The sequence below is a fragment of the Merops nubicus genome, unplaced genomic scaffold (genome assembly GCF_000691845.1).
Source record: "Merops nubicus isolate BGI_N331 unplaced genomic scaffold, ASM69184v1 Scaffold35318, whole genome shotgun sequence".
Lineage (NCBI taxonomy): Eukaryota > Metazoa > Chordata > Aves > Coraciiformes > Meropidae > Merops > Merops nubicus.
This window is the reverse complement of record NW_008628308.1, coordinates 1-12373: the sequence shown is the minus strand read 5'-3', so window position 1 is coordinate 12373 and position 12373 is coordinate 1. Positions and strand designations below refer to the sequence as shown.

The 12373-nt window shown below is 38.9% G+C and overlaps 1 protein-coding gene across 1 annotated transcript; it reads left to right on the top strand.

Annotated features, from left to right (window-relative positions):
* Positions 1-414: 414 nt before the first annotated feature.
* Positions 415-750, top strand: PLN (phospholamban). The gene has a single exon (XM_008946615.1). It carries the CDS (start codon positions 415-417, stop codon positions 571-573), a length of 159 nt encoding a protein of 52 aa, XP_008944863.1. The 3' UTR covers positions 574-750.
* Positions 751-12373: the final 11623 nt, after the last annotated feature.

Below are 12373 nucleotides of genomic sequence, written 5' to 3'. Positions count from 1 at the left end.
TATTAGAATGTAAAGTCATGATCCAAATAAAACCCACACAGCTACAGTTTACATTTTACAGTTCCTCAACACTGCTATGAAGCAGGTGCTCAGTAGCTTTCAGGAAGAAAAGCATAAGATAGCACAAACCTAAACTTGGACAACAAAATCTTTTAAACCCTCTTTTAAAGTAAAAGCACTGTAAAGGCAATATGTTTACTTCAAGCTTTTTAAAACATTAAAACAATCTGTTTGTACTCATCAAAACACTTTACTTCTGCATATCTAACTCTTCACTTTCCTGCTTTCCCAGCTCCACAAGGCTGTCTAAAACAAAAAGAGAAGATAATAGGCACTTTGCACTGTTCCTGACAACTTCTCTTCTCTCCTGTACTCCTAGAACCTCTGATTTGTGCCCTCTGCTTTCTTGTTGCCATGGAGAAGGTCCAACACATAACCCGTTCTGCTCTGAGGAGAGCCTCAACTATTGAGGTCAACCCACAAGCACGCCAAAGGCTCCAAGAGCTCTTTGTGAATTTCTGTCTGATTTTAATTTGCCTCTTGCTGATTTGTATCATTGTGATGCTCATCTGAAGTTCCAGCACTTCTCCACACTGTCTAGGAAAGTCATCCCAGAGGGAAGAGAGACCTACACCTGTAATTCCCAATGCAAGGATCCTCTTGTGAGAGGGGCTAGCACTTGAACTAGAGCTGTATGCCAGCCATCGCACTATTCTCTTACTACCTGCTACATGTATTAAAAACACACTTGGTCTGTGTAGAGCAGTGTTCAGAGCCTGTTGTTACAAAGCTGTGCATGACCTAATTTGTTTTGTCTCAGTCAAGAGCTGTCTGTTCCCAATGTTTTAAAATACTGGCTCTTCATGGAGTTGGTAAGTTCCTCAGTTTTAGCCAAAACACACGAACAGCAAATTCACTTTTGGGGGGTCTGTCTGTTTTTAGGTTTCTCTGAAAATATGTAAGCCTTTATAGAGGGGCTCCAAATGTGCTCACGTCTGCCCAAAGAACAGCTATGGGCACAAAGTCCTCAGTGTATCTTAGGAAAATTTCTGCTCTGCTTATAAGCTGCTGCATCTCTGGATCATCAGTAGGAGGCATTCAAATAGTTTTAGTGGTTTTTAAGGGACTGTGAGAATAAACCAAAAAACTATTCTAACCAGGAATTAAAAACTATTTCATATGCTTTTCTCCCTATTTAAATGTTCTTTTATATATATATATATATACACACACACACACACACAACACCCAGAACTGAAAAAAAGAACTGAAAAGAACTAAGTGACATCTGAAAGTTTTTTCCACTATGTTTTGCAGAAAAAAACCATACCACACTGGTATCAAAGATTGTAGTCATTTAACTGATATGACAATTGGCACAGCTCAGAATTAATTCTTAGAGTTCTTAATATTTGGCTTCAGACATTTTTATTATTGTCTGCTGTAATTTATGTAATAATTTCCTTAGTTTAAAACTATAGAAGAGTTAGTACTTGTCCATGTCACAGGAGGTGGTTTATATCTGATGTGGTAAAGGGAAAGGTCTAGGTCACCTTTACCACTGTGACTCAAGTGTATCACACCATCACCTTCAACTGCAAATGCCTGTTAAAAAACAAGCAAGTATTTTCTCCAAAATAAGTGACACATTAAAAGCAGTATTATAAATGATTATGCACAGGAAAGCATTGCAGAACTATCTTTTCATCATGTAACCCACAGTCTACACAAATAAAAAATGAAGTTTCAACTCTGGCAGTTGTCAGCAACAAGACTGAGCAGTAGTCTTCCAACCCTCCAACATGTTGCCGGTATTAAGCTAAATTACTAGAAACTTTTTATGGTTTTCAAATTGAAAGAAAGGTCAAGAATCAACAGACTGAGATCAGACAGACATCCATTTTTTTTAAACAGGCATCTTTCTATATCACTCTATGTAAGCAATCCAATCGACAGATACAGATAATCAGAACAAACTAATCTTAATCTTGAATTCTGCCTTTAAGATTTAGTATTCCACGAGTAGAGGCTGACAATGAACAGCTGAGCAGGAAGGGAAGAAAATTTTGAAAAAAACTCAGTACTTAATGGCATGCAAAGAAGTCCATTGGTGATGCATTTCCTGTCTGGCACATACTTGTGCTAGACCGGACCTCCAAAACAAGGTTAATCACCAGAGGAAATGAGATAGCTACTGTGTGAGGATTAGGGCAGGCACTGAGGATACAGGCAACACGCTCCCTCACCCACAAGCTAGTGTATGAATATGACTGATTCAAACTGTCAGTGTAAATCTCTGTTTCCATTTCATGCATTCTGACCACTCTCACAAATGTATAAGATTTTAATACGTTCACTTTCCCTATTAATCCTTTTTCTCAAGAAAAGCCAAACGTAGTGCAATTTGAAGGGGGGAGGGAGCAGGAAATAAAAGGAATCTACAATTACTTTCTTTTTTTTTTAAATCTATATTTTTGCAGTGAACAGGGTTTCCAGTTTTAGTTTGCTTTGAAAGTGTTTCAAGATACTTCAGTTGGAAACAGACAAGTTTTATAGTACTGAAAACTTCCTGAAGAAAAAAGGCATCAAGAGTAAAGTCAAAGTATCGGCACATACACTCAGAGGAAATTTAGGAATTGTAGGTTTCACAAGCCAGTAAAACGTAGAAGCCAAAGTAAAGCATTGTTAGAAAAATTAAAACCTCACACCCCCTCAGAAGAAAAAAAAAACTACCATTTTCCTCATATGTACCAGAAAAGCCATTATTTACTTACAAATAATAAATAAGAACAAAACAAGTATAAATAAACTGGAAACTCTACTATTATTTTATAGCAATGCAGATAAATTGCAAGTACTGTATGGCTCATTTCTGTCTTAGGATTCTGCTGATCAGAAAAATCTGCTACCACCCTCTATATCTAAATGCCAACTGAACTCAGAGATTAAAGAACCCAACCCTTTATACATAGTAAAATTTTCTTTGTATACTTATATGGGCTTTAAAAATAACATCTACTGTATTTTTATTTATTGAAATGACTGCTTGAAAATATATTGTGTAAAATAAGATACTTAAATGAAACGCTGTTTAAAACAAAGCATCCATTCTATCACTTACTTATTAAAGTTACATGAAAAAGAGGTAGTCATCATGCAGTTTTCCAATTCTTCATACCTCTGTTCTGTTTCGGTTTTCAACAGTAATCTTGCCATTTTACCACATCTAGATCACTTACTAAATAGAGCACATAAGCAATCCAAATGAACTTTATGAAAGTGTAATCACTACTTTCATGAGCGATAATAAGAACTCCAAGCACAACATGTAGCTTGGATTAAGTTTTCAATTCTCTGTTCTACTCCACCCAAGGCTGTGTCTTTTTGCACACTAAAAGTGAATAAAGACAGCTAAACAGGCAACAATCGGGTATTACTCTTCCTCAAAAAAAAAAAAGCAAAGCCAAATGACAAACTTCCAGGCAATTTTACAGTGCGAAAGGGGTGAATCAGGAACAAGAACATCCTGGTTTAAAAGATGTCTCCTCAGCCAGCTCATCAGCAAAAATTGCTGTATCTACACACTGTTTCTCTAGGTGAAGACATGACTCAATTCAGTACAGAAATTTTGCTCTGAACAAGACTAGTCAATCTTGATCACTTGCCCCACCTTAGGGGGCAGCATCAATCTAGCAACAACTGCTCTTCCTGGCAGAGCTGAACCACTCAGTGGAGAGACAAGTGTAAAACAGGCTTAAACAAAATTTTTCACAAAACGTGCACAAAAGGTTTACCCCTCCTTCCCCCTCCCGGCATACAGAACTTCTATGTAAGTTTTGCTACAACTACACACAGAACGATGACCATGTCAGAGACACTCATGCCAAGATGCCCTTTACCTGCATCATCTCAATCAAAAGTAGAGTGGAATACAAACACGCTAATTTAGAGACCATTCCTGTTCATATCTGGAAGCACACTAATACACTATGGATTCCAAACCAGGTATATGTATTAGTGCAACTATTACTAAATACCATCTGTCAGAAAACTATTAGAAAATTTGTGGAGTCCCACAAGGTACCTGTAGGTATCTTACTTAACAACAAATTTAGTCCTTTCAGCACTGACCTATGTGTTAAACACTGGAGGAAACAAGACACCACAAATCTGTTTTGGCTGTGGAAGGAAGATGAGTGAATACATCTTGTTCCTTAACAAGGACTAAACCCGTAACAACACATTTATAAGTATTCCCTGAAATACTGGTGCTCATCTCATTAAGAACCCTATTAACTTATTTAAAGTAGGCCCTAGAGTTACTGTACTATCTGACAGTTAGTTTAGTCAAACTGATTACTTAATAAGCATTTTTCTTTTTTAAGATAAAAGAATGCCAAAAGTTCTATTCTTTAATAAAATCTAAAACTATAAAACACTGCCCTCTTGTGATCTCCCCTAGAAACATACCTGGTTTTTAAAAGGAAGTTTTGGCAACTGTTAAGGCTAAGTGGTCCTATTCCTGTCAAGATATACAGGTATCTATTTATTTGCTGATTTACCTCTATATATAGACTACAATTGCAAAGTTACTAGCATCACCTCAGAACAAGCTATTGCGTATGTGCTATTAAGAGCACTAAGGATGCATCCTCTGCCAGCCCAGTCCAGATTCTTCACAAGGCGTTTGCAAAGCTGAGTGAGTGTGACATAGCTCACGGCTGCCCGCCCCGCTGCACCATGCCAGACCCTAGAAGGGCAGGAAACACTCCTATTAACAGAGGTGCGTTTTGTCCTAATAAGAAAGATTTCTTTGTTTGCACCTACAGAGATATTTCAGTAGTAAATTTTCAATAGCTGTACTGAAACAGGTTATCTCTTGAGAATAAGCTGTTCATCTGAAAACCAAACGGGCCTGAAAAGTACCACGTGCAATAAAAAAAGGTTTAAAAAAATATCAAGCCAAACTGTATTAAAATTCAAGTCCTTTCTCCAATACTTAGTCCTTCAGTAGTGAAATGAAAGCTATCATTAACTTTTATAATATTATTATTATTATTTTTAAGGTATTTGGAAAAAGAACAGCTTATAGGAATAACCAGATCCCAGTTCTGGGAAAAAGAAAAATCTAACTATTGTAAACAAGTATCTTTTTCTGAAGTGCCAGAAACTAACACATGTAGACAGCTGAGGACACAATGAAATACATGTGAATCTACGTCACTTCCTCCTGAAGGAGCAACCCAAAGCTACAATCAAGAGTCTGCTGCAAGCACAAGGCAGCAGACTGATGCACATTATGGATCTTGCTAACAACAGAGGCCTCAACCTCCTACTCAATTTTCTGCTTATTGTCTTGGTTCTGGTGCTCGCATTTATCCTTGTGAAGCTGATGTGAACCTCTGTGAGGCTCTGCTTCCTTCTCAAATCTTCTTTTGAGGGTTTTGCAGTGATGAACTAGACACTTCATACCATCTGATATAAATATGAACAAACTACAGAAACTGAAAGATCTGACAGAGAAAGCGTTCACATGCATGTTTTATCAGAAGGAAATCCTAAAAGTTGTGCATAATTATCTACCTGCCAATGAGTAAAGAAAGCATCTAGAGCTTAGCTGAGTACATGAAGAAATCCAAGTATGGGTCAGCAGTTACTGAAGTTTCCTCACTGCTACAGTTGACTTGTATTTAAAGATCTACAAAAAGATCTACAGCCTTCAATGACATAATTTCTGCAAAAGGGGACAGCAGAAAACATTTTTTTTTAAAATGGGATTTCCGTAGAACATGTACTTCATGGGAAATGACGCAGATACAGCAGGAAGGCAGAAACATCTACGCTGGGTTGACAGCATGCATCAAATTACTTGTGTGGAGCAAAAGCCCAGATGCTGTAGACAGAAACAAGGATATCCATGAAAAACAGCTTGCAGCAGCTGCAACAAGGATAACTGCAGGTTAAACATGAAAACATAATATCAGTTATATCTTTTTTGACCACTTAATGTTTACACCAACACCTTAAAAGCCAGAAGCCATGAATGTTATTCAGCAGTATCAAGAAAAGAAGCTGTCAAAACAACTGAAAATGAAATTACCATTAACAGGGGTTTTCCTAGCTCAGCCTTGGAAGCCACACGCACTGACACGTAGGTGAGCAGTAGGTGCAGCCACAGAAACGTGAGGAGCGTGCCGTGGCCTCAGGAAGCTGCACTGACCACTTGGGCACAGGCCGAGTGCACAGCGTGGGAGCCCTTGGGCTGTTTGACACACCACTCGTCACCCGCCAGTGCAATAACCTGTCCACAGCTTCTCCTCTCTTTAAGCACACAACACAAGCTTCTTACAGGATCTTCTTCTACAGCCTTCTACAGGATGATGTACTTTCCCCCTCCCCCGAGTCCCCGGGAAGGGCCATGACCAACAAAAACTCACTTCTGCTGGAATTTTGCCCAGAATGTAGCTCTATACACACGACGTATGCTGGGAAAGCAGGTGGCCACAAGTGGATATCATACATTACATTTGGGCCAAACAGCTTACTCTCAGCATCTGTCTTTCCAAAGTACAACGTAGGCAACACATATGCATTGTACAGTAAAATTAACACCATGTATAGCCATATTAACAACCTTTTGCACACACGCAGACGAGGCAGACGTTGCTCATGGGACAGGGGAAGCCCCAGCTTCCAGCTTGCTATTTCCAACAGCAGATCCCTGAATTGGCATGATTACTGTTGATGTAGCACTTCTCACGAGGGCTGAGTATAGTACAGAGCTGATCTACTCATGTTCACATTTAGGATTTCCAGATGATGACTGCTGTCTGGAAAAGACCCATTGAAATTTGATCTACAAAAAGACTTTTCCCAGGAAAAGGCTGTATTCCTGAAGAAATATTTTATGTGATTCCTACCTTTAACAGGCATCCACATTCCAATATGCTACCTGCTCCAAAGCTCTGGCAGCATAGCTAGGGCAGCACAGATAGTTAAAATGAAAGCTCTTCTTTCTCTCATCTGCTCTGGAATATGTGCAATAAACATTTAAAGTAGCTTCTGCAAACTACATATCTATAGCTTTATGTCAATACAATAATATCAACTCCCATCTGCATTTACAGCAGAAAACTTTGCACAGCTACATGACTTTAAGTTCTTTAGCATATATTTTGATAATCCTGAAATATTCTTCTTTAAAAAAACCTGCAGATTTATACACAAGGATATATGTTCTAACAGTTACATAGTTATGTATTACTTAGGAGGATCTCTGTCGATGCTTAAAGTAGATGGCTCAAAGCATATACCAAAACCACAGAAAGAGATATAAAACCCACTCTAGTCTGAAGAAGAACAAAACAAAAGGTTTTCCCAATTAAATGGCTATTTACTGATACACTGCTCAGGACAGTACAAAACTTATTGTCTGTATGCACTTCTGTATATTGAAAATTTTCCATATCTTAGGGAAACCGCTGTGACAGTTTAATAGTTAAAAAAAGATAAATGAATTAGCCCTGACCAAAAAAAAAAAAAAAATATTCCTTTTTTAATAAAAAGGGGCCCGAGTCTGCTGCTACCAACAATCACGTACTTACTGATCCAAAATTACATACAAAGGAAGCCTGTAACAAACTCTGCCATAAGCATGCAGAAACAACCCCAACAAACAACGCCCGCAGCCTCCTCTATGCCAGCAATGAAAATCAGAAAATCTTCAACAAATGGTGAAATACACTACTGAGACTGAAACACGCATTTTCCTGAGAAGACATATAAAACTGGCAAAGTTATCAGTTCACCAATGCCAAGCCTCTTTCTGCTATCAAACATGGTCCAAGCTTCGTTTCCCATCGTCTGCCAGCACTTGCTCCAGACTGAGCTTGTGTATGTGCTACAACAGAATCCCAGTTGCTGGGCCACCAACTTCACAGCAAAAAGAACAGAACATAAAAGCTTAATTATGGCTCACAATAAAGGAGTTCACTCTGCCAACTAAAGGTGATAATTGTTCATGTTAGAAAGTTTTACCTTGCTGGAAAAGTAATGTTTTAACAAAATGTGGCAGGAAAAACATTGGCTTAGTTTTCTGATCTAAGATTTTAAGAAAAACTAGCTTTGAGTTGACATGTAAGAATAAAGTTTTCCATGGCAATAACATTATTTGAAGAATGTTACAATATTTCCTTTCAATTAAAGTTTTACAGCTTTTGTTTACCAATGTTTAGATATATACGCAGTTTACTTTCTTCCTCCTTTGCTTTGAAATGAAGGTGGCAGTAGTAGCTCTAAATTTCTCAATGCATTAAAACTTTATTTCCTTTTCCTAAAACTTTTATCCACATGATATGAACAAGGCAGTGTCTTCCTTATTAAAGAAAAAGAAAAAAAAAATAGTAAACCAGATACATTAAAGGAAGAAGTTGCATTTAAGCAATTTCCATCCATTACTTCTACTATATTCTGACAAAAGTTAGCACAACAATGAAATCTTACAGACGTTCCAAACACTAGAAGAAAGTAGAGATTCATCCTGCAATGCCTACAACATTGTACTGTTGTAGGTAGATATAAGTAGATATAAGTAGACCTTCTGAAAATTTCTTATTGTATTATCTCCCACAATTGTAAAGCTAAGCTTTCATTTTACACCCAGTTTCTAGCACAGTATGTACCTTGAAGCATTCAAAAAATACAGAATAGATAATCGATCAGGCTTTATGAAATGTCTTTACATGAAAAGAAAGTCTTTTGTCCAGATTTATATGGCCTCCCAGTTCAGTAAATGCAAACTGCTGTTGTGTATTATAAGCAATTTTCCCATAACAGAGGCATGATCAAACATTTTGGGGTTTTAAAAACAAAAATATTACAATGGTCATATCTGCTTAAAGACCAGCTATACACTGAAAATAATTAAGTGTAGAGTGAAATATAACTTGTGCATGGAAATTAATTTCATTCCAGTGCTGTTAAATTCTGTTCCTTGAAAATGCACAGGAAAGTGCTTATCTTCAAAAGCAGACATTAAATAGTACACTTCAGCTAGAGAAAAGAATTTTCATACGTACAAGTCCATGATGTTACACAGTAACCACAGACCAGACCAAATCTCCCTGGAGATTTATTTCCAAAATGTACAAACATCACACCCGCAGCTGAACAATGCAACTTCTCTGAAGGGGTGTGTGCTGACTGACAACAACTTTTCTGCAGTTGCAAACTTGACCATGTCCTGAGAAAGCATCTTGGCATAGCTGTAGGTCTTCTGTGCAATGCTCTGACTTTCCCTTACAATGCACAATGAATATTTTTTTAAAGATCATGGTTTACTGCCGGTATGTAAAATCCACATCTGGGCTGCATCAAAAGAAGTGCGTCCAGTAGACCGACTGAGGTGATTCTGCCCATCTCTGCCCTGCTCTGGCGAGACCCCACCTGCAGCACTGTGTCCAGCTCTCGAGTCCTCAGCAGAAGACAGACAAGGACCTGTTGGAGCAGGTCCAGAGGACAGCCACAAAAATGATCAGAGGGCTGGAACACCTCTCCTGTGAAGAAAGGGTGAGCGTACTGGTGCTGTTCAGCCTCGGGAACAGAAGCCTCCAGGGAGACCTCATTGCAGCTATTCAGTACTTAAAAGGGGCCTATAAGAGAGATGGGGACAATCTTCTTAGCAGGGCCTGTTGCAACAGGACAAGTGGCCAACAGTTTCAAACTAAAAGAGAGGGGCTTCGGACTAGACATAAGGAAGCAGTTCTTCACTGTGAGGATGGTGAGACACTGGAACAGGCTGCCCAGAGAGGCTGTGGATGCCCCATCCCTGGAAGTTTTCAAGGCCAGGTTGGATGGGGCTTTAAGCAACCTGGTCTAGTTAAAGGTGTCCCTGCTCCTTGCAGAGGGTTTGACTAGATGATGTTTAAAGCTCCCTTCCAACCCAAACCATTCTACGATTCTATTCAGTGGTAATTTGGGGAGCAAAGTGTAACAGAAAACCACCAGGTAGATACTGAGTTTGGTCAAATTCAGACTATTAAGGAAAAAAAGAATCGTCACTGAGAGCAATTAACCTTGGAACACTTTAAGGGCTGTAATACATTATCCTTTACAGTAAAATTCAATTCAAAACTTGTCTGATTTTATAAAAATAAACTCCAGTTCAGAGTTTTCCAGAGTACACTGTCTATGCTAGTCTGCAAGGACATAAAAAGTTATTTGTAGACTATATTAAATCTAACAGCTTGTTCCTGAACCATCAGCCTGCAAAATCAAGTCAGAAAATTGCTGCAGTCTATTGTTACTTCACCAGTAATAGCTGCCCTCTACAATCTCTCCACCAACCTACCTTAAAGATACACAAAGCTGTTCTAGATCAGCAGTTCAAAGCAAAGGTCATTATATTTTCTGTTCATGGCAATTTTAGGTTTAAAGTAGAATGATGACAAACTACTTTTTTCAGTCCTGTAAAAAACACTGCATTTACATCAGCATACACACTTACTGAAAGCAAAATAGCAAAAATAATCCACACTGAGAGGAAAAGATAAGTTTCTGTAGAGGTGTAGCTTTTTCTCCCTTTATAAATCTTCAAATTCCTCTAGCTAAGTCTTATGCTTTCTGCTTTGTCTCTTTCCTAGCTATGTAATCCATTTAAGATAGTAGTTTTCTCAGGTTTTCACAAATAATAGTGTGTCAGTTCCCAGAGCACATCTGGTGATCTTTGGGGGGGGGGGGGGACCAAAAACAAAAACAACCACCACAGCAGAATTATACTAAGTTTTCTTCAAAAAATAGGTGTCAAACCAGCAAGAACCATTCTTCATCTCTTCTGGCATTGCCCCCTCCTTAGAGCTGTAAACTCTGGGCAGAAAGACAGGGCAGGTAGGAAGGATGAGCAGCAGATGCCTGTAAGAGCCCAAAAGCTCACTGCTCCTGCACACCGTTAAACCTTCTGTTTCTTTGGGTTCTACTTCACAACCACAACTTCTCTCTTAAGGAAATGTAACAGATCACGTTTCAAGGCCCATCAACACAACCCCAAATCACAGCAACAAAAGTGCTTCCTAAGGCCACCAGGAACCTCCACCACACCCCTTGGAACCCCTCCACACATTTTCAGGCCAAACATCATCCGCCAAATTTATAATCTCAAACACCTGAAAAGGTGCAGCACCATTTTATGAATTCAGACAAAAAGATAATAAATAATGCTCGTGCTCCCCCTGTTGGCTCCGTCCGCAAAAGAACTCAACATCAATGCCTACATGAACAGAAGTTTTTGGATAACCATAAGAACGTTTACAGTGCTTCATCTGTTTCAGACACAAAACTTTGCCTTCACACAAAAAGGAGACAATACTAAATCACAATCAAAGTGAGAAAACACTTGTGAGAAGTGAAAAACAAAGGCTAGGAGTTGTTTTCACCTAAACAAAAATAAGAGGTTCTGAAACAGCCATCCAAAGCAAAAGTGTTGTGAAAGCTACGTGAAAGATGAGGAAGAGACATATACATAAATAAAGCTTGCTTTGAATATATATTTAAATCCAAAAGGAGAGCCACCAGGCACAATACTCTGCAAACAAACCTCACTACCAACACTGCTGACAGCCAGCTACGTGTCTCAAGGGTTTTTGGGAAGACTTGAATGAACGGACAGCCTAAGCTCCTCCATCACACCCTGCTGTCGCTTCCCGAACCCCTCACATGCTACTCGATGCCACCAGTAGCTGCCAGCTGCCAAGAGCCCAGCTGGCAGTGCCCCTGACCCAGCCTCAGTAGTGAGCCAGTTTGTCATTCTGCTTCCAAGAGGACCCCATGAGCCTCTGCTCTCTCCCCAGATAATTTCTTGACATCTAAATCTTCAAAAAGCTGAGAGAAAGATGAGGGGTTCTGTAGTAATAAGCGTAATATACAGGGTGGCTACCTGCAACAATGTCAGGTTTATAGAGAGACCCTTAAAAGTTTATTATTAATTTGGCCATATTAATTGGCTTCAGGTTTTTTTAAGTTAAAGAAAATCCGCATCACCATTAGGAGCAAAATTGGATCTCAAGAACTTGAAACTTGTCAGTCTTTCAGCATACAATGAAACACACAAAATTTTAGCACAGCTCTTTGTAAATTACTTCAGGCTAGAGAAAGCAGGTAATTTGCATGTACAGCCAAATTATCTGTGCTCAGCTAGTACCTTAGCCTAGCCTTAAGATGCCTTTCAGGATTATTCACGTACAGTAATTTTCTTGGTGTGTTTTTTTTTTGTTCCAAGTTTACATAGTAAACTTGAACATTGAGTTTAAATACTGCCTTCCTTCACAAGCTAGCATGGCCCATCACAGGAAAAGCTGGTGTGTGAAGCGAGCCCTCATTC